This window comes from Phalaenopsis equestris, unplaced genomic scaffold, assembly GCF_001263595.1.
Source record: "Phalaenopsis equestris unplaced genomic scaffold, ASM126359v1 Scaffold000291, whole genome shotgun sequence".
Lineage (NCBI taxonomy): Eukaryota > Viridiplantae > Streptophyta > Magnoliopsida > Asparagales > Orchidaceae > Phalaenopsis > Phalaenopsis equestris.
The window spans coordinates 27,747-51,578 of NW_018164733.1; the positions used below are offsets into that span (position 1 = coordinate 27,747).

The following is a 23,832-nucleotide window of genomic DNA, read 5'->3' on the forward strand; positions in this document are numbered from 1 at the left end:
GCAATGCTTATGCTGAAGTAGTGCCTCCAATTATATTGATACCCTTGTGATAATGATCTAACATTGAATGAGAAGTAAATCCACGGATAATCCTTTCTCCAGCATCTGTTTTAACATTCCAAGTATCCCAAGCAACCAGTAGTGGCTAAATAGGATGTCCATGGAACATTCTCTCATCTTGAATTTACAGATTTCAATACTTAACATTGTTTATTCTTAACTTTTGGAATGAAAAAGAAAATATGATGCCAGCCATAGATGGCTTGATGATTCCTTCACTGGTTTTTCACCATTATTTTTAATAAATTATCAAAGTAATCTATCTGCATTTAGTATATCTGCGAGTTTCATATGTTTCCTAAATTTAATAGTATTTACATCATGCATTGTGGATGAAGATTCTTGTCTTGATATTTTTGCTCTAAATAGGTGAAGTCGAGACTTGGAATGTCACTTGCTGTGTTCAAAACATGTCAAGTTTGAGCAGGGAGAGATGCTCATAAAGCCTTTTCTGAATGTCTGCAATGACAACTTGCCAATAATAAGTACTAGATGATTCCATCTTCTCCCACTTCATATTTTTGCTGAGAAATTATTTTTATTGAAATATTTTATGCAAGAATACTATTTTCAGAAACATCTTATTTACACACTCTTAATTTCTCCATCTAAGAGTTAATGTATGATCTGCTTAGCTTGCTTTGTGTTAACCTGAATGGAAGTTGGTTCATGATAATTGGTGTATTGGTTGCTATTCTGCTTTCTCATCTATGATATGGTGCGTATGGTTATTTTTAAAATAGGATTAATTTATTTTATTTTATTCCATTATAATGGTTAACTATCTGCCTTTTGGAGTCAGACTGCAAAAACGTGTTATCATTTGAGAGTTTTTATTAGTGATTTGCTATTAAAATTCTGCTTTCTCATCTATGATATGGTGTGTATGGTTATTTTTAAAATAGGATTAATCTATTTTATTTTATTCCACTATAATGGTTAACCATCTGCCTTTTGAGAGTCAGACTGCAAAAACGTGTTGTCATTTGAGAGTTTTTATTAGTGATTTGCTATTAAAGTCTAACAAACATAATAGACTTCTAAATCCTAACAGAAATGGTCAAACAATTTCATTGGATTTAACAACATTTACTAAATTTATTGACAAACAATTTTTGAGATTTAATAGTTTCAGGAACTAAATCCAAATTTACAAGATTTACTATATCCTGCTAATTGAAATCTCATCTGTTGTCATACAACTCCTTAACATTACATCGAAAGTACTATTAAAATTGATTTTTTTTTTTTGTAAAATGTATATTTTCATGCATATATTTTGATATGATTATAGTATAAAATATTACATAAATAAATAATAAGTAAATAAATATACAAAAATTGTGGCACATGTCTATCCCCAAATAAAAAAAAAATAACTGTCCCTAAATTATTCGCAGACTTATTTGATACACCCAAAGAAATTCAAATCCCTTTATTTAAGAGCTGCACATGCCTGCCAACTTTTGAAAAGAGATGAGTACCAACAAATGAAGCCACAAAACATCTATAATCAATGAAAAGCATATTGCAGGCATCAATCAACTTAATTGATAAATATTTTGAAGGTTATCATAACATTTTGAAATTAAATCTCATTTACATCAAATATGAGCTTCTTACACTGGAAATTGAAAAAAAGAAAAACTATGCTATTTGAAGAAATAAATAATTGAATACTCCATGATCATTAAAAAGAGGCTAATAGTTCCCCATGTAATGACTAACAAATTCAGGAGAAGTTGTATGCTAATCTTGAGTGAAGGCGAGTTGACTACAGTGTTCAATTAAAGCTAGCATTAGAGTGCCACACCTTGATTGCTTGATAGAGGACAGGCTTATAGCACATTCGAATCTAGCGATGAAGCCTGAGTACATCGATCACTTCTCAGGCTTCAAATTGATGGGAGCATCAAGCATCGATTAAGATCTTTATAACACTTTTGTTAGATCACAGTGATTTGGTACAGAGCCTCTAGAAAAGCTGCTGAAATAAATAATGAATTTGTTCTCTCTATCCAGCCTAGATTTAACAGTTATATAGAAGAAATTAGAGGATAAGTAGAGCAAAAAAAGCTTGAATATGGAAATAAAAACAGCTGAAAAATACAGAAAAGCCAGAAAACTGTTTTTCAATATGCTCCCTACCATTTTGTTAAATGCCGAACTGTGAGTTGCTTGCAGATATTGTTCGAGCGTGCTAGAGAAATATTACAGCTATCGTGATGCAGGTTGCAACAGTGCAGATCAGAGCCTGAAAAGGAAAAAGATTTTTGTAGTTATTTGATAGCCATATAGAAACTAAAGGATTCTTTATAAAAGAATGCATCATAACACAGAAAAAAACTTGTAGCTTCATCCAAGGAAATTTTCATTGCAGAAAGTATAAGAAAAGTTAAATAATTACTCTTATTTCAAAGTATAAGACAAGCCTTTGCTCATAGTAAAAGCTTGTATACTTGGTAAGCAAAGAGATGTATTCAAACTTAAAACAAATCTCTGTCCATGGAAGATTTGTATGCAGACACGTATTTGATTCGCACAAGATAATACATACAAGTCTCTGCCATTGGCATTTGGAGTGTGCATTAATTGGTTTAAACCGAAGGACTGAACCAAACCAAACATATTGATTTATTTGATTTGATTTATTAAATCACAATTTGATTTTAGATTGAGATCAAAGGTCATTTGGGTTACTTTTAGTTGATTTGACTTTAAAAAAAAATTAATTAAGAAAAAAAACAAACTTATATTCTAGTCGTCATAAAAAACCCCTCCCACATAAAACCGCCCAGAACCAGGTTGGTTCAACCTCTAAACCGACAAACCGGCTCCGATTCTAAGGAACCATTCCGTTCACGGGCATTTACATACATGCCGCCCGATTTTATATATTTTACATTCTAACACCTAAACTTTATTTTTTACATTCATACCACCCAAATCACTCATATCACATCAAAAAAATCATTATTACAAAAACTTCAATTTAAATACATACAACTCAATTTTATTTATTTAAATATCTAACACCTAAACTCTTTTTATTTTACATTTATACCCCCAAAAGTATCGACATCATCCAAAATTATTCATATCACATAAAATATATCCCTATTTCAATTTTTAAAAAGTGAAATACAAGTTTTCATGCTCAGAAAAAATGACATGTTAAAATTCAATTTTATGTGTTAGTTATTTAAATGCATATGAATTGATTGGGATGTAAATCTTATGTATTGTCATTTTTAAGTACATTTATGATTTATTAGGTCATCTGGTTGAACCTTTAAACCTTGAACCTCTTCTTCTACTGGTTCAATATCCGGTCTGATTTTCACAATCTTTATTAAATCAATCCATCAACCAAATTATCTGAATTAATCAAATGCACACCACTTTATTAGGATTTCAAAATTTGTTTAAACCAAAACCGAACTAGATAAATTCAATTATATTGCCCTTCAATCCCACATTATTTGGTGGGTTTGGCTCACTCATTTGGTTTAGTTTGATTGGTTTAACAAATTTGTCAACCAATCCAACCAAACTGACCAAATGCAAACTCATGACTAACATAAACCATCTCATACTCCGGATGTAAGCATTATCACATGTAAATTATTCAGCTATTTCTTAAACGATTGGTTATGATAAATTCTTTGCAGTAAAATTTTCCATAATAATCTCTCCACCCAAAAATAATAGTATATCATATAGAATAAAAAAAATAGTAATGGATATCTAAAAGAAAGCACTGGAATATAGTGACAAAATGGCTGATCTGAGAACTGAAAAACGAAAAGAATAGCTACTTACAGCAAAGACACAGGCAACAAGACCATCTCGCTCTCTTGGATCTCTGTTGTAGTATTTACAAAAGTAGAGAAGTGCTGCAACGTACCATAGTAAAGGGCACAAGCAACCCAACAGTAATCTGCATAATAGCATGTTATTATGAGAGCGTTTACACATACCACCTAATTCGCATAAATTTACATTTCTAACAGCTAAACTTCAGTTTTTACATTTTACCACCCAAATCTTTCATGTCAGATCAAAAGTAACACCATTTAAACGTTTTAAAAAAGTTAAATACACCTTTTCATGCATAGGTAAGATGGTATGTATTTAAAAATTGAATTTTAGGAGTTTGATAAGTACAAAGATAAGAATTGAGTGGTATGTATGTAATCTTCCTATTATAAAACGAGGAAGATGAAAATGGAGAGATGGATAGATTGCAATGGCCTACTCACGAACACCATCCAATTCCACAGCCAAAACATGGTAGGGGCTTGTCAAATTTCAGCACCCTCGGGTCTTCTTCATCTTGAATCAGCGTATATTTCCCCCTGCAATCTTTACAGTCACAATACTCCCCTGAAGCAGTTTATGTGAATCAGATACAATTCTCAATTAGTAAGCTATAAAACTATGATGTTTGATAGAACAAGTATGCTCGCAATAGTAACAATTTTCTAACATTTCTGCGCTAAGTTTAGCAGAGTGGAGTGAAATTCAATACTATAAATACAAGTGATTTTTTAAATAAGAAATCCATACTTGGAGTTGCATATACACATTAAACACAATCAAGCCAAAATTTTGCATTTTGACAGATACTACCATTAGTAATTGTTCAAATGGAATTGAGCCTCATACAAACTACCTTTATTTTGATGCGAGTAAAGTATCAAAATAATCTCTTGACTATTTACATGGAACCATTTTTTTGTCCCAGAGTCTATAAAAATGCCAAAATAGTCTTAGACTCTTTAAATTGGAGCTAAAATAATCCTCCATGGGGACACATGTATAGACTTTGGGACTAAAATTTCTCCCTGCAAAAATTCAGAATATTTTGACACTTTTCAAATTTTAAAATTGAATTGGAAAGTAATTGGAGAGAGGATTAATAAGAAAGATGGAAACCAGATTTTCATTTGCATGAATTATTATGGAGTGATGACCAGTGGAGTGGAATTTTGCCGCAAATTCAACACAGATCTGTATCAAATTTCAATAACTGTTAACAAGACTGGCCCATCTAAAAACTTCAAATCTTGGTTACATAGAAAACAAATCATAAAATAATACTAAAGAATTTTACTCCTTTATAAGTGAGATGAGAATGCTTAGGTGGATGAGCAGCTTTACACATAAGAGACAAGACATGAAACGAATATATCCATGAAAGGGCTATGTAGCTCCAGTGATAGACAAGATTAGAGAGAGTCCATTAAACGTCGACCATCCGATGATCCGGTAAAAAGAGTGAATGTTTTAGGTTCGATTTATGTTAAGAAAGGTAGAGGTAGACCTAAAAAGACGTAGGCATGTTGTATAAAAAATGATCTTAATTTATTAGAATTAAATGAATATATGACACTCAATAGGACACAATGGAGAAAAAGGATTTGTGTAACTGACTGCACTTAGTAGGATAAAGGCTTGTTGTTCTTGTTGTGTTGTTCTTGTTGTAGAAATACAACTTGGTGGTGTCCCAAAACCAAACAACTATCAATTCCTGAAGTTCCGTACAGCCTGCAATAATTTGAATTATGAACAATATAACTCATTCTTTTTTGGGTTTCTCCAATTTTCTGGTCACTTATAGTTACAACAGTGATTTGTAAATAAGGAGTTGTAATATTTAGCACTCAGTGTGGCTTATCCATTCAAATACAAGAGAAAGTGTTTTTTTTTTTTTTTTGAAAATGCAGGCAAAAAAAAAAACTAGTGAAGATAAATCTTTTTGGCAGATAATCATAAATAATAATAATAATAATAATAATATAACTGAAAATGACAATGCCATTAAGCTAAAAGCTCTCATCACCCCTTTCCAGGAAATGCATAGGTAACACAATTATTTCTAGTTCTTGTCGTGTGCTATAATATTGATGATACGTTAAAAGATTTTGCATATTCACATCGCACAACGAAGCCATATACAAGCAGAAAAATGGAAAGAATCCAAAAGTTAACAAATTTTTTACTGAAAATTTTGAAAAAGGAAAATAATACAAGACTCGGTCCCGACAACATAATCAATTATGTTTATTAATATTATAAAAATCTAACCTTCCCTTTAATTAAAGAAGATGGGATTCCTTATTCGCAATTCAAAGGTACAAGAAAAGTTAACAAAAACTCTTGTCAACTTAGAAAAAGTCATTGACTCTTCATCTCAACTCACAATCCCTCAAAAGTAGCTCGCTTGATATCTACGAATTAAGCTAGATCTCAAAAACATCCAATCAATTGAACTACGTAGGATAGAATAAGGTTTAAACTTTAGAATGATAATTATAATATACCACCCGAGTAATTTGATGAATTGGGCTAAACCAATGTTGAAAATTAGAATTTGAAATATGGTTAAATGGCCTAATTGACCCAACTCATGGGCAAGATGAAAGTATGACTAAGTTAGGGCTATTAAATTCATTTTTTATATTTAAAGCACATGGCACTTCTCAGGCTATAGTTAATTATCCCAAAGTCAACTTATAAAGAGTGCGGTATATTTTAAAAAAGTTGCTTGTAAATGAATCAAAATGCATGAGAATAGTCATTGAGGAATCTGAGGCCACATGTAATGGGGTCAGATCAACTCAATAAGAACCTAAAAAAGCCTTAGGGATGTGACTGAGTTCACTGAATTACATATTTCGTTAAGCTTACTTAGAAGCGTCAGGCTTGTCTTTGCTTGAGTAACTGTATTTTCCCTCTCAAGATCCATTCTAGAGGTCAACATTTGTTTTCTATTTTTTTTTCTTATTTTTTCTAATTCTAGCCATCACATCTCAAATTAGCATCAAAGCTACAATTTTATTTCATTCTATATGCATTTTGGTATTTCAAAAACAGCTTCATCAAGTTGCTCATCACCATCTTAAATTTAATATGTTCGTCGAAGATCTCTAGTTGATTTTCATTTATGATAATTCATTGTTAATCAAACAGTAAAAATTCTTGTTCGCAAACATTAAACCTAACTTGAGACTTTATTTTCCTCATTTAGGTCCCCTACTCTCCTTCAATAACCCTCCATAAAATTTATCTTTAATTACCAAATAAATAGCATCATTCAAATTTAAGTTCCTAACAGACCTCCACTATATCTCCTACAATAACAAGAAATATTTAAATTCAAATCAATCCTAGCCAAATCCCATTCATATCTAAAACCCAAACCTCCCTTTAATCACTTACTCTCTCCCATATACCAAACATGAACAATAAAATCAATGTTCATGTCAACAATCAACGTTATACAACGAAGTGTTAAAAAAGAACCAAAAATAATATAAAATTAAAGAAAAAAAAATCAAAATTAAGAATAAAAAAACAAATCAAAGATAAGACAATGGGAAAAAAAACAAAAGGAAAGGGAAAAAAGATTAGATTTCATAAATCAACCATGAATCACCTAGGCAATCTACCTCCTATAAAGCATCCATTTTTTTCTCACTCAAAGAATCTGAAAACCTCTAAATCCTGAGAAAAATACTCCATGTGTACAGAAAGCACTAAATGGTTTCGTGGATTATTTGAAAATGTTTGTTTGTATCTAAATTCATTAATGACCTTCCAAAAATACTAGGTTAGAAATAACACTTACATGAGTCTTATTTAGAGCTGGAAAATTTGAATTACATTTTAAGAATCCTTTGGACGCTACCACTCCAGCCCTTGATGACCAAAATAACAAAATATAAATATGGTCCACAACTTATTAAGCATGCGCCAACACCAAACTTGTGAGCATTTTTAAGGCATTAATCTAACAATAAGCCGAACCATATTGCATACACATCACATCCCAAATCAATTAATTTTTGGGAATTTCAAGATAACCTGTCTAGTTTATAAATAGGACCCCATAAATGTTATTTTTATTAATTGTGCATTCAACAGATTATAAAAGGGTTGATTCATATCGAGTTCAAGCAAGCTAGCTTCAACTCGTAAGAAAGAGAGAGAGAGAGGGAGTGAAGACATACTTAAAAAAATACATTTTTACAAAAACTTGGTTGATTTTGAGTTCAATCATATTAATTTGACCAATCCATCATCAATTGAAAGCAAATCAATCTTGATTTCGAAACAAATAAATTTGTGCAATTATCAAGTGAGCTTTGAACAAAATTTCCTAGCATAATTACAAATTGATATTTTAGGACCTTGAACCCTTAGGAAAGTCCAGGTACATCAAAACAAAAGCTTCATACATCAAATTGACCTAATGAAACTAGAACTTCCACTCAAGAATGATTCTTTGCACCTGGAAATGTGAGAGGGAGACAAAGTGAGTGTAAGGAAGATAAAGATGAGCAGATGTGATATGTAGTTTAAATGTGATTATTTTTTTTTAGTTTTAATCTAATTTTTTATTAATTTTACGTTTTTGGAAGGTGTTTGTGTTGTATTTTACAGGAGCTAGATAAGAAGAATGATGAGAGACTAAATGATGAAAATTTAATGTTAAGCAAAAGAGAAGAGCCAAAGCATGCATTCAACATGAGAAGCCAGCAAATTGGCTCCAGTTTGGTGGTGCCTAGCACTACTAACCGATGCCTAGGAGTCCAATGCCCTAACTCTAAATGACGTGGAGAACATTGAGGCGGCAAAAGGGTCATTGAACTTGCAGCGCCTAAGCGCTAGTGCCCAGCATTCAGACGCCATATTCCAGCACATAAGAGCTAGTCGCGTGTTTTGATGGCTTAATTACATCATTTCGTCAAGGGAAGGATATATGTCCATCAGCCGAACCATTTGAAGGTATCCAGTGTCAATTAGAGTGTTCTAAAACTTATTTAAAGTGTGGATAGATGCATGTGTGGAGAGTGTGTGAGGGTTTTGTGTGTAAATTGCTAGTATAATCAAGTGAAACTTGTGGAGGATGAATAAAGTCTAGTGTAACAACTCCGTGATTTCCATGGGACTTTTCATTCCCAACTCTTTGTATTTTGTTTTACTTTGATGAATAAAGTATTGTTTCAAAGCATGAGTAACGAGTAGATTCTTCTTTTTCATTTGGATTGATAATTCAGAATTTTTTTGTTTAACTACTATGTTGTGATTAAATTGGAGCTTCGTGGTGGTGATGTGTTATGTGTTAACCTACCTATTTTCATTTACTATCAATTTGGTCAATTGATTTGTTAAAATATGTTGTGATCTAGTTGTGCGAGAGCAGGCTAGTGAAAGAATTAGATTAACTCGTACTGATTTAGAAGAATAGGAATATTGCTTCTAGATTAATGCAATTATAATAGAAAATGTGGAATTCTGGGATAATCACTTGATTTAGGGAACTAAACCAGTATGGTTTTTAAACCTACTTAGATGCCTGGGAGGGAAAAAGGAAGAGTTGTTTTTTATTGTCACCCATAAATTTTATCACATAGTTAAACTTAGATTCCTATAAATCCTATTAATGGAAGAATTTACAATTGTTATAAAACCTCTACCATTTTTTGCTATTTTCACTCCGGCTTTACTCTTACTAACAAATTAGAACTAGTAGCTTTAAAATCATTGAATTTCAATCACTTCATGCTAGACTTAAAACTAGTAGGCTAAAACTTCTTTGGATTTGGAAATTAACAAGTTTCCTTTAGAATCGATACACGAACTCAAATCCGTATATTACTTACATGGCACATACTTGTGTGATTGTCGATGCTTCTTAACATTTCAGGCATATTTTTGACATTAGTGTCAGGAACGACATTAATTTCTATTTTAGGAAAATTTTAGTTGAACTATTAGGGACTTGAAAGCTTGTTTTTTCATGTTTTTTGTCGTATTTCTATGATATTTGTTGTGTTATATACGAAAATTCAAAAATTATCTTTTTTCTCAAGTTTCTACGAGTTTTCATGTGTTACTCTACTGTTGTGGTTGTGTGCTGAATTTTCTTTGTAATTTCTGCACATGTAGTATAGCTTTTTTATATGAGTATTTGGTTCATTGTGATTTGCTTAATTTATTAGTTTTAAGGTCCCTAGTTAGTATTATGTTCGTATGTGTAGGACGCTTTCGTTGAACTAGTTCCTTATAACTCTGAACTTGACAGAATAGCTAAAAAATCAGAAAACTTAAAAAATTTTCAGAAAACTTAAAAAACTTTAAAAAAACTAGGAGCAATGGCAAACCGACCTCAAGATAATATCATGCTTAGAATATTTAAACAGTATGCATTTCCTTCAGTAGAAAAAATTCATCTAAGAATCAACAACCGTACCGTAGAAGCCACCTCCTTTGAATTTAAACCTGTTGCAATTCAAATGATACAAAACAGCCAATTTTGGGTCACCCACAGAAGACCTTAACCTCCGCTTAGCTAACGTTTTTTGAATTGTGTCACTTTCAGGTATAATGGTATCTCATGTTGTTATACTAAAGTTATTCCCTCTCACATAAATATAAAGTCAAGATGTGGTTCAACTTCTTAGCACTGGGATCAATCACCAACTAGAATGACTTGGCCCAAAATTTCTTACCAAATATTTCCCACTCTAAGAATATCAAACTCATAAACGATATAACATCCTTTACCTAGTTAGAGGGAGATTCAATTTATGAAGCTTGAGGGAGATTCAATGAATTACTGCCCTACCAGATTGGTTTATAATTCATATATTTTAAAATGAATTGGTGAGATCTTTGAGGTCAATAATAAATGTTGTAACTGGGGGGTCCCTTATGTCAAAGTCAATTGAGAAGACCTATAAACTAATTGAAGAGATAACTACCAATAATTTCTAATAATCTACTTAGAGAGTGAACCCTAGGAATTTGGCTAGTATGCATGACACTGATATCTTAGCTATCCTAACTTCACAAGTCGTTCTTATCTAGGAAGTTAGATAACATATGTATGAATTTAGTGCAATGATCACTACTTAATGATAAAATTATCAATAGACAAGTACAAAATCCACAAATTTCTTCATTGGAGACTTTAAATGTCATAGAAAACAGGCTCAATAATTTGTATTCCAATACATATAACCTTGGCTGGAGGAATCACCATAATTTCAATTGGAACACTAACAACTAAGTTTTAGGAAACCAACTGTAAAGTAACCATTAACATAACACTATAAAAAAATTGGAATAATCAGAGTAGTGGAAGTCTAAGACCGACTTACCTACCAGGATTCACTTCTAATTCTCAATTTGAAGAGAAGAAATTATTGTTACAAGAAGTTATATTACAAATAAGGAATCAATTACAAAGTTAAGCTGCAGGCATAAGAAATATCAAGAATCAATTAAGGTAAATATCAAATTCTTTGAGTAACAGACCCCAAAGGATGTTATCTAGTAACACTGAAATGAATCCTAAAGATAATTGATAAGAATAAGTAAAATTCATTAAGTTAAAAAATGGAAAGGAGTTAGAAGAGGTGACTAGGAAGGAACCTAGTGCAAAAGATGTTAACATTGAGCCGGAAAGATCTAGTGGAAAACCTATTCACGACTTAGAAAAATCTAACTCACCTCCTATGAAGGAACAAAAGAAACCACCACCACCTTTTCCCGAAAAGCTTCAAAAACATAAACTTGATCAACATTTATCTAGGTTTTTGGAAGTGTTTAAAAAGCTTACAACTAGCATTCCATTCATCAAAACCTTAGAGCAAATATCTAGTTGTGTAAAATTCATGAAAGATATTTTCAAAAAAAAAAGAAAATTAGGTGTTTGAGACTGTAGCCCTGAGCGAAGAGTGTAGTGTAATTCTTCAAAAAATAAACCTCTCCAAAAAATTAAGGGCACCGAAAATTTTACTCTTTCTTGTGACAGAAGATAATTTTTTCGAAAAAACCTTATGTGACATATGAGCTAGCATCAATCCCATGCCTTCATCCATTTTCACGAGAATATGATTAGGAGAAGTCCAGCCTACCACAGTGACACTGAAGTTAGCTGCGGATCTCTTACATACACTAAGGGAGTAATGGAAGATGTATTCGTTAAGGTTGATAAGTTTATATTCCATGCAAATTTCACAGCTTTAAACATGGTGGAAGATAAAAAGATCCCTACAATCTTAGAAAGACTTTTTTTAACCACAAGAAGGGCTATAATTGATGTTCAGAAAGGGGAGTTGACTATGAGAGTTAATCATCAAGAAATGACATTTAATATTTTGCATTCGATTAAACACTCCCATTACTCAAGTGATGATTCTTGCTATTGGTTAGACTTGATAAATGGGTTGATCATGAGCCAATTTAGAGGATGCTATTGAGATGGACCATGAGCCCAATAGAGGAAGACAGAAAAAACCTAAATAAGAATATGCTCTACTGTTAGAAGTAAGCACTAGGGTGATTAGAAATAAGTTTGAGATTTTAGACACCTAAATTAATGCTAAACCCTTAGTACTATTTATAGTTGAGACACTCGATTTAGAACTTAAGGCACTCCCGAAAAATTTGAAATATGAATTTTTAAAATAATCTTCTACTATGAATATCATTATTTCCTCTAAGTTGACTGAATAGCAAGATACAAAGTTGATGTGAGTATTGAGGAATTTTAGGAAAGCTTTTAGGTGGACTATGGCAGACATAAATGGCATAAGCCCTTCCCTATGCATCCGTGGAAGCTTAATGGAAGAAGATAGCCAACCTAAAGTTGATCCCAGAAGGATGCTAAACCTAGTGATAAAAGAAGTGGTGAAAATGAAGATTTAAAGTGGTTAGATGCATAAATCATCTACCAAATTTTTGGTTAGTGTCTAAGTTAGCCTGATACATTATGTTCCTAAGAAAGGAAATGTGGTAGTGGTATAAAATGACCAGAAAAAACTAATACCTACTAAGAGTATAATAGTTTGGATAATCAGCAAAAACTATAGGAAATTAAAGAAATTCACTAGGAAAGATCATTTTCCCTTGACTTTCCTTGACCATATATTAGATAGATTGATAGGACACTCTTACTATTGCTTCCTTGATGGATATTCGTGAAAACATCAAATTCCTATAACTCAAGAGAATCAAGACAAGACAACATTCACTAGTCCCTATGGAACTTTTGCCTTTAGGAGTATGCATTTTGAATTAGGCAATGTCTAGGTCACTTTTCAAAGATGTATGGTCGTGATCTTTTCATATCTAATAAAAAAAGGATTGATATTTTTATGAAAGTTTTTTTAGTTTTTGACAAATCATTTGATGCATGACTTGAAAACCTTTCAAAAGTTTTGCAAAGGTGAAAAGAAACTAACTTAATGCTAAATTAAGAAAAATGTCAATTTATGGTTAGTGAAGAGATTTAGTTAGGACATAAGTCATCGAAGAAAGGGATGAAAGTAGACTAGGCTAAAATCAAAGTGAAAGAAAAACTATCACTGCCCACATTTATTAGAGGGATTAGGAGTTTTCTTGAGCATGCAAGATTTTGTCGTAAATATATTAAGGACTTCTCTAAAGTATCCAAATTGCTATGTCATTTATTAGAGAATGATGTGTCCTTTGCGTTTGAAGAAAATTGTCTAGCAGCCCTTGAACGTTTAAAAAAAAATGAATCACTACGCCTATTATTGTAGCACTAAATTGAGAATTTTCTTTTGAATTAATGTGTCATGTTAATGATTATGTTGTAGGAGCAATGTTAGGATAGCACAGAGATAATATTTTTCATATGATTTAGGATGTGAGTAGGACTCTTAATGAAACAAAAGTGAATTTTATCACCATGGAGAAAGGGTTGCATGTGATAGTTTATACATCAAATTTATCTCTTATCTTGATCTTCTTCAATTTTCTTGCTCATTACCTTGGTCTTCCTCTATTTTCTTGATTTTTTCCTATCCATTTCTCCTCTTCATTCCCATTGAACTCATGGCACCAAAAACCAAAAGCTTGAGGTAAGAAACCACCTATGATAGCAAGACGTTTGTTAGTATCGAAGCCGCTAATCAAGACAACTTATTAATATCAAAGAAGCTTATACCTCAAAGAGTTTTCTCTGGGACTAGGGGTAAAGTGGAAGGATTGATAGTAGAAAAAAATTAGGAAAAAATTTGCAATTCTGCTCCCCCGGTCATTGTCCCTATCATCCGAGAGTTATTTGCTAACACAAATAAACAACCAGATGAGAAGGTATTTGTACGGGTAAAGCAAGTAGCTTTTGATTCTAGTTCTATCAATTCCCTTTTTGACCTCCTTAATGTCTCCTAATTGTGAATTCTCTAACTTTTTAGCCACTGAAATTGATTTTCAAGAGATAATCGACTTTCTTACAGATTCGAGTGCTCAGTGAAAATTAGCGATGGGAAGGTTTTTCATTTCCACTGCTCAACATGAATAAAGAGTCTAAGGCTTAGCACTATTTTATTTATGTTAGACTCATACCTTCAACAATCGCTAATGAAGTCACTAAGAATCGTGTCATCCTTAACTTCTTTATCCAAACAGAAAGAGCAATTGACATAGGGTCCATTATCTATGACTATCCAGACATTGTGAGAGTGCGAACTACCATAAGATTAGGATATACATCCCTTATCCATGCTCTGTGTAGAAGTTGGAGCAAAGAGATTGAGTTGGGAGGAGCAGATTCATTCCATTAAGTCTATGATCAAATTAATTATCTTTTCTTATGTGAAAACATCTACCTATGAGCGTGGTGAGAGCTATTCTTGATCAACTTCTTCTCATCCCCCCATCCTTATGCATTGATTGTTGTTATCTCGGAGCGCTCGAGACTCTTTCACAGAAGTAAGCTATTATGGAATGAGAGATACATGATCTCGTTGAGCGCTCACACCACTACGCATAGCAGCATAGCGCTAATATGAGTATCATATTCAGTATCATACTGCTCAGTAGGAAATGTATCAGTGCAACCAGTGGAGCGTGGGGTTGCATCCTATAGTGTTTTCTAGTTTACCTTTTCAGTTTTATGAGATACCACCAAGCCGATGAAGAAGGATGACGACGAGCATGATGAGGATTAGATTTGGTTAGTTGAATATTTTGGACATTGACTTGATTCTGCTTACTGTTATGTTTTGTTTTTATGATGTGGTTGTATTGATTTATGGGTTGTGGTTTTTCTAAATTGTGATTCTATTTATTTTGAGATAAGGATTTGTATATGAAATATGCAGTATTGTAGGCTTCCATGTGTTCTATTGTTATAGCATGCACGTTGTAAAGACTTAGGAGATTAGTAGTGTTGCAATTGTTATGTGTTTTATTAAGCTTTCTTTTATATTATGTTTACTTCAGCATTAACCTGCTGTAATGTAATATTGTTTCCTGTATTTTCATGTGATATAGAAAATTTTACTTGTATATGCGATTTTAGTTGTGCAAATTTCCTGTTTACACATGTTATTCCTTTTTCCAATTGTTGAAACTCTTCATATGATATGTGTGATAGAAAATAAGTTTGAATGGAAAATATATATATATCTAATTGCCTAAAAGTGGTTTTTATACCTAAATTTTATATTTTACCATATAGTAGTAAATCATAATAGGATATCTTGAAATTTAATAATATTCATAAAATAACTTGAAAAGTAATACAAATATTTATTTAAAAATTGGATTGAAAGTTAATTTAATAGTAATTTAAAATCTTTTTCCAATTATTCTTGCACTTTAGCATAAGAAGTCTTAAACACTTAAGAAAGAGAAACAATGAATAAAATTAATTAATCATAAAAATTTAAGTCCATAGTTTTCAACTCAAATGCTCTAATTGAAACTTAATTTTCAATTGGATTATAGTATTTTTTAGTACACATTAAGAAGTAATTAAGCCTTATAGAAGTAATTAAGCCTTATAAATTAATGGGAGACTTGGAGACTAGACATTCAAAATGAATAAAATACATGACTAACTGGATATAATAATTCTTAGTGAAATGAAAAAAAAATGTGAAAAATAAAAAGAGAAAAATTTTATAATAATAAATCTCAAAAGATAAAAAAATTATAGAGATTTTGAGAGCAGCTTGAGATTAAGCATAAAAAAATCAAAATTTGGTATCTAATTCTTTTCTAAATTTATAAAACTTAAAAGCTTTCAAAATAAAATACTCAAATATTATATTCAAGAGAAGAATAGAGAATCTTGGGGTAATTTGATAGATAAATCAATTGGCTTAAATTTATCTTTGATAAATAAACTTATTAAAGTCAAATTGAATTAAACGCTTTAAGATTCATTATGCTAGAGAAAGAGATAATTGGAGAAATCTAATTCTTTAATGGTATTCATATATTTATAAGAAATTATATGATATTATTAAAGAATAAAGAATTTTTAAAATGAGAGCTACTAAATAGTTCAATTGAATCTAATTTGGGATATGAGATCACTTGACGGCAAGTAATTTGTAAGTTTGGAGTGATTTGATGTGTGATTAAAAATGTGATTTTTTGTAATGAGTTTTGATCTAATTTTATGTTGATTTTACATTTTTGTAATGTGTTTGTGTTTTATTTTACATGATCTAGATAAGAAGGATAATGGGAGATTAAATGATGGCGCTAAGACATCTAAAACATGTGTTCGAACCAGCAAAGGCAGAAAAGTCAGCAAAGAGGTGCTAGTTTGGTGGTGCCTAGATGCCATAATCCAGTGCCTAAATGCTTAGGCGCTACAAACCAGCGCCTAAACTCCCAACTCCCTAACTCTAAATGGCATAGACAACAGGGAGGTAGAAAAAAGGGTGTTAGCACTAGAGCCCAGTGGCCAAGCATCATATTCCAATGCTTAGGAGCTAGGTCAAGTATTTTGATGGTTTTGAAGGTTCAGTTGCATCATTTCCCAAAGGAAATGATAAATGTGCATCGATCAAACTATTTGGAGGTATCCAGTGTCAATCAAAGTATTCTAAAGCTTATTTAAGTGAGGAGAGTGTGTGAGGATTTTGTGTAAATTGATCGTGTAATCTAGTGAAACTTATGGAGGAAAAAAAACCCAGTGAAGCATCTCTTCGGTGATTTCCACCTGTTTTTTTCATTATTTTGATTTTGCTTTGATGAATTTACTTTGTTGTTTCAAAGCATGAGTATCGAGTAGAAGGCTTCATGTGATAGCCCAGATGGAGACATGAAGGCTTGAGTCGTGCTTATAGTTTCTAAGCGGCTAGAGAATGTGCAAAGAATAAAGATCAAATTCGAGTTGTTAGCGGGTTCACTCACTTCGATCTGGTAAGGTAACCTTGATTTTTTAAAAACTATAATATATAAAAGTTAGGATTCTTATTTAAGGTATTTCTATTTAACTTCTTCTTAAAATTTAATTGCAAATATTAGAATTTATTAATGATTATATAAACAAATTATTAGGTTAGGATGTTGCAATGAAAAGAATGAGAAAGAAATGAGCGAAAAGAGAAACTAAGAGGAAGGGAAAAGAAATTGATCAAGAATCATTCAAGCGTAAACTTCAAAAGTGAGTGTAAAGAGTAACTTGAATTAATAATTTAGAGATGTGTTTAATTTTTTAATTCATTATTCTTTAATGTTAAATAAGTAAAACCTAAATTATTATTCAAGAATGTTGAATTTGTATGATTAAGAGAAAAACACTGAACTTAATTAATATAAGCCTGTGATTTTGTTTATATTAGTTAATAAATTTAAACATAAGAAATAAGTGGACAAAAAAATTGAGAAGTTAAATTGGTATTTAAACTACTAATACTATGAAAAAATGTCGTGATTATTGAATGAAAATAAAAGGGCAATAAATTAAACTATGATGAGTAATTAGTTTTTTTAAGGGAGATAAAAATCATTAGAAGATAATATGGAAAATATTAATAAATCTACATACATTTAATGCAATAAAATAGTTATAACTTTAATTATGATATGAATGTAATAGTAAAAATAAATTAATCTGAATTTATATTAAATAAAATGAAGACTAAAATTTATTTACCAAATTGTTCAAGTTCTAATTCAAATAATAGATTTTTAATTTTGAAATTTTAATAAAAATTTACAATGATAATATTTAATATCAACAACAAATAATTGAATATTAAAAAAGTAAATGATTTGATTAAGAAATAGTTGAGATATAGAGATCATATGTTTATGTGCATGATTATTTAGATGTTTTGATAAGGAGGTGACACTCTAAAGACAAAAGACACCAAGTCTAAATTAAATGAAGACTAAATTTTATTTACCAAATTGTTCAAGTTCTAATTCAAATAATAGATTTTTAATTTTGAAATTTTAATAAAAATTTACAATGATAATATTCAATATTAACAACAATAAATTGAATATTAAAAAAGTAAATGATTTGATTAAGAAATAGTTGAGATATAGAGATCATATGTTTATGTGCATGATAATTTAGGTGTTTTGATAAGGAGGTGACACTTTAAAGACAAAAGACACCCAGTCATCTAATACAAGGCGTATACTCTTATTTCTGAATAATGATAATAATGTTTAATTTTTTTCTAAACTCAACATTTAAGGCCAAGATAATTGGATAGTTTTTGGCTTGTCAGATTTTTGTAATAAAAGTGACTTGATTAAAATATTGATAAGGTGTTCAACCACGATATCATAGGCAAAGTTACTATTATAACTGCCAATATTAAAGAAAACATATCATATGTCATTGGAAACTCTGCAGCACTGAGAAGTGTTATGTTAAATTAAGTATTGGCCCCAACGCTTTTCAAGTGTGACTAGGTCCTTCCTATGATGACAAGCATCTCCTTGTGAATCCATTTACTTCAAAATCTAATCAACATACAGAGGTCAAAGCCAATCCATTATGGAACATACCTAAGTACTTGAAATGTCTAGAAGTCAATACCGTGTTAAGTGTGATGAGTGTGGGTTTCTTTGAGTTTGATACCTATAATATACTAATTATACAGTATAAAAAATTCAGCTGATATAGGAAAATCTATAGAAGCTTGCTGAAACATAAAGCTAAAATGCGACAAAGTTACCTTGATCCATCTAAGGAACAGAAATTCTTTCACATGCTCGTGCTCATAAATTCAACTGCTCCATCAGCCTCCATAAATCTGGATTTAGTACAAATTTTTCAGTGTGAGATAAAGCTTATACACATGGAAAACATAATTATGAAGAGCATGGAAAGAGAACAGTCTGACAAAATACACACAAAGAAAGATCGTTTATAACTTAGATGAGAAACAAGTCACTTCAGTCTGACTAATAGATAGTTTTGCAAGCAAGAGCACCAGTACCAAATAGTCAAATAGCAAGAAATTGAATTGGATACACGAACACTGTCGGCATCATTCCAAACAAACAAATATGTTGATCAAAGCTTGAAACTGACTAATACAATCCCATAAAAAATATAAAGGATATATAAAGGAAACCAGAGTCTCAAAAAATAAAATTAGCAATTTTGGATTCCAGAATTTATTAATTGATTCTTTTCAGTAAATACTGACTAATTTCCTACAAAATCAGGTTGCAGTTGTTTGACATGGGAATACAGACAGGAAATGCTTCCGCTATGCTCGAGTCCAAGTAGTGAAAATACAATAGAACCTTCCATACTAAAAATCTAATAAATTATTCTCCAAATCTTGCTTATAGCTCATCAATTTAAGAACAAGCGAAATCATCTATTGGGTAGGTTTTACACGTACAAGTCATAAATTGCACAAAATTTTGAAAAACATAACTTTCTTCTTGTTACATAAAATGAAGTATACGAAAGATTTTTAAAGGTATGAAAGTCAAGTTTAAATGAGGTTTAAAGGTATGAAAGTCAAGTTTAAATGAGGTTGGATGAAACAATTTTGATTCCAGCATCCAGAAATCTAGAATGATCATTGGATATCCAAAAACCAACCACAAGCCATCAATTTCAGGACTCCTCTTCTCATGAGATGAATAGGTCAGTTTGAAGGAAATTTGGATAGACAAAAAACAGTAACCCTCTCCCCCTTAATGTATTTGTTACGAAGGATAGAATCAGGTGGAGATTAATAGTAACTATCTATACAACACTTCAAAATCCATTTACCCAAAAGAGAGAGAATAATAGATCTCATGTTGATGATCCCCCAAACCTCCAATTTCTTTAGCATAGAAAAAGCTTTCCAATTTTATACACGAAAAAAAAAAATGAAGAGAATTAGTAGAGTAACTCATTCCAACATTCGTATAGTATTTATAGAATGATAGAGAACTTCTAATAGAAAACATACAAAATCAAGAGATAATCATTCAAAAGAAATTACGATAGTCCCATGAACTTGTGTGATGGGATTAAGGATCCCATTTAAGCATGAGAAGACAATGAAAAGAAGCAATGAGAGCCTACAGAGAGCTAAGAGAACAGCAAGAAACTAAATTGATGGGCAACGAGCACCAACTGGAAGACAAATCTAGGGGATGGGTAGCAGGTCAACAAGGCGGAGATTAAGGAGAGATAATTGATGGAGTTGTAGATCCCCCAAGTAAATGAAATGATATTATTCACTCAAAAGTTGTCTGCTAACTTTTAAAAGGCTACCCTTGGCAATCCTTTGATGAGTATGCCCACAAATTTTTACCTGCTGTAGATGTTTTCTTAGGTGCTCCTAGAAAAACTGTTTGTCCCTTCGTATGTTATGAAAAAACAAAATTTCATATTCCCTTTAAGAATTTGCAAACTAATAACGACCATTTTTTATAATTTTACAAGATCTTCTGTTAGATTTAAATTGCTTCCTTCAATTCCAGGAGAAGAACATGAGACTAAACATATATGGTATTCTTGTTGTTACCTAGGGAGAGAAAACCATGTCCTCTTCATAGGAAAAATAATAATAATAATAAAAGATGAAAGAAATATTGCAATGCAGGGATTTAAGCTGCAAAAATGAAAATACTTTGCGATAATTCAGCAATAAAGGCTGCAACAATGGAAAATGTTTGCAAAATGCAAAGATGAAAGTTGTAGTGATAAAAAAAAATTGGAGAAAGTGTGGGAGTGCAGCAATGAAAGCTGTAAGTTTAAGTTAATGAAGTCATGAAGGCTGTAGTAATAAAAATACAAAGAGAAAAAAGAATAGAGCTCCTTTACCATGACATTAAATTGGAGAGAAGTAATTAAGTCATTCCAATATTTGCATAGGATTTATACAATCTTAGAAAAATACTAAAAGAAAACAAAAAAATAAAATAAAATAACAATAATTACAAATTCGGAGATGGCATCAAAGAACCCACTAATCCATGAGGTGACAATGAAAAGGAAAGATGGTGGGCCAGCAAGGCGGACATCATGGAGGTTAAATTCATGAGATGTAAGTATTAGTTAGAGAGGGAATCCACGGTTTGGGTGGCAAGGGTGTTGGTTGGGCGGGCATTAAGAAGGCAAAATTCATGAATTACAGGTATTTCTGCAACAAGAAAAGACCATTACCATCCGTCCTACCTTTACAGATAATTTTTCTCTAATCACATCATGTTATTTACAAGAAATTATTGCATCAGAACATAAGATGCAAATTTGCATCAGGTATCCAATAACATGGGGCCACATGGCAATTTGGGCCCACTGACATATACGGTTCGGGTCTGGGTTGCACGTGGCACCCTTTTATTGGACACCTGATACAATAATTTTTCGTTACTCACAGCCCATTGAGAAATATAGTAAAAGGCAATACAGAACGATAAAGCATAAAAAATGAACTGCGATTATTATATTTCCATACACCACATGACAAGAACTGTTGAGAAATTAGAGCAAAGGAACGTAATAATCAAGAACCGAACAATCATGATCAAACACATGGATTTAACGAGATTTGGCAAGATGCCTACGTCCTCGGGAGCGAATAACAACGGCAACTTTTTTATTTCACGAAAAATAGTACATCCCTTTAGGATTACAAATACAATATATATATATATATATATATATATATATATAACCCTAGTGTACAATATGTAATTACAAAATTATCCTTATATTGCCCCCGCACCCCCAACCCACTTAACGAATCTCCATTCCGTTGGCTCGCTCCAGCAACTGTCCCTTATCTGATATATGAGTCATACCTAACCAGAACTCTCTAGAGAACGACGCTCAAATATGAGTTAATATCATTTATTTAATGAAAATTCTAGTGTTTCTAGTTTTCAAAAATTCCTTTCAGTTTGTCCTTACGTTAAAATTTTATTTAAAGTGCATCAAACATTAAAATCAATGAATTAACAAAATTAAAGTTGAAATTTACTCCAACAGCTGAAAAATTATTTCAAATATGAACTGAACTAAAGTTAAAAGACAATCTAAGATTTATGATCCTTTTTCATTTTAGACTTCATGAATTCAATTTAAAATTCTTAGCAAACTTACCAACTGACTCAAATTAAAGAACAATCAAAGGTTTATGATAAACAACTCAAAACTAAAGTTTCAATCGCCGACATGGTGGATTAAATACCTTATGCATAGGACACACTTAATAATATGCTTTTCAACTACATAAATTGGTTCAAGCAAGAATACCATTATTCCAAGGCGCAAATATCTCATAAGAGAACGAATTTTGGATGCCTACAATGCAAGGACATAACTCATCCGCATCTGAATCACAAGAATGCTTAATTATACCCAGTTCAAGCTTCAAAAGGGTCAACCAAAAGCTACTATACATTTGCACCAAGTAAGCTGGATTTGGTGAATATTCCCAATCTCATTCAGTGCATGCAAATTCTTGCTTTTTTCTCACCAAGTTTAGAGCTTTAAGATGCATAAAAATCAGCGGTAGGATTGAATCCAAAGCATAGCTCCCCTTGAGACACTCTTGCATGATTGGCATGAAATTATGAACCTGTCATATTGAATTCATACACCCTTACCAGAACATAGGAGATCTGCCATCCTCTATTCCCACATTTACCAAAACAACAGCAGATAGTACCGCCATGAAATCATCAAACTCTCACCTCAACACCAAGCAACCATTAATCAAATAAATATCCCCACAATTAGAGCTGAATAAAACCTCAATTAACAAGAAAGGCAAAACCCAACTTAGCCATTAACAAAATTCCTCTAAAAAAGAGCTCACAATCAGCTCCAAAAACGCAAATCCTCCCAAAAAAAACTCACAAATCACCTCGAGACAGACAAAAAAAATTCAAAAACTTACGGTAAATTCCATGGGCGAGCAAACAAAGCCAACAAGATTCAAACTTTCCTTCCGGAAACCGATCAAAGGCGAAGGAGGAGGGAGGGAGGAAGGAGCAATTAGCCCTGAAGCAAAGAAACAAGTGGGCGTTTTCCGTGGGGCCAATGCTTGGAATGAGCGAAGGGCTTTCTCTCGTGTGCTATTGTTCTTTTTTCATTAGTTGGCCGGGGTTTTGTCTTATCGTCACCGCCCCGGTAAGTACTAGCGGCCGCCAAAAACGGAAGATATGTTAAGAATTCCCCCCGGTCGACTCTTCATGGCTGCACGACTAGAGCGTCATCGTCCTGGAAATCCTTCACGGAATTGCGGGGGGTGGGCGGCGCGTGGTTCTAAGAGTTGAATGTATGATGGCCCATTTGCGCTACATTGTACCATCAATTAATGGTGACACTACCATATTATACGTAGCATCTAATGTACTCCATAAACAATTAACAATGTGTTCGAATAGAGAGATTATTGCGTGCGGATACCGCATGTATCTCTGCATGCGGTGTCCGATCCTGGCCGTAGATCACGGTGATCTACGGCCAGGATTATTTCTGTTTTTTTATATAAAAAAAAAATT

General features: G+C 32.1%; 1 protein-coding gene across 1 annotated transcript; it reads right to left on the reverse strand.

The window, feature by feature from the left end:
- Positions 1 to 1,596: 1,596 nt before the first annotated feature.
- LOC110025147 lies at positions 1,597 to 23,582 on the reverse strand. The gene is made up of 6 exons (XM_020725444.1): positions 23,226 to 23,582; positions 19,041 to 19,118; positions 4,323 to 4,446; positions 3,883 to 4,000; positions 2,209 to 2,314; positions 1,597 to 2,083 (listed from the first exon to the last, which is right to left on the reverse strand). Exons 2-5 carry the CDS (start codon positions 19,048 to 19,050, stop codon positions 2,261 to 2,263), a joined length of 306 nt encoding a protein of 101 aa, XP_020581103.1. The 5' UTR covers positions 19,051 to 19,118; positions 23,226 to 23,582; the 3' UTR covers positions 1,597 to 2,083; positions 2,209 to 2,260.
- Between the last annotated feature and the right edge of the window lie 250 nt (positions 23,583 to 23,832).

What these genes read in the sequence shown, in the direction of transcription:
- LOC110025147 (XM_020725444.1), bottom strand. An exon ending in TGTGGAATTGGATGGTGTTC is followed by an intron (nt 4,001 to 4,322) that starts GTGAGTAGGCCA and finishes GCTATTATGCAG; the next exon opens with ATTACTGTTGGGTTGCTTGT. An exon ending in TTGTTGCCTGTGTCTTTGCT is followed by an intron (nt 2,315 to 3,882) that starts GTAAGTAGCTAT and finishes TTTCCTTTTCAG; the next exon opens with GCTCTGATCTGCACTGTTGC.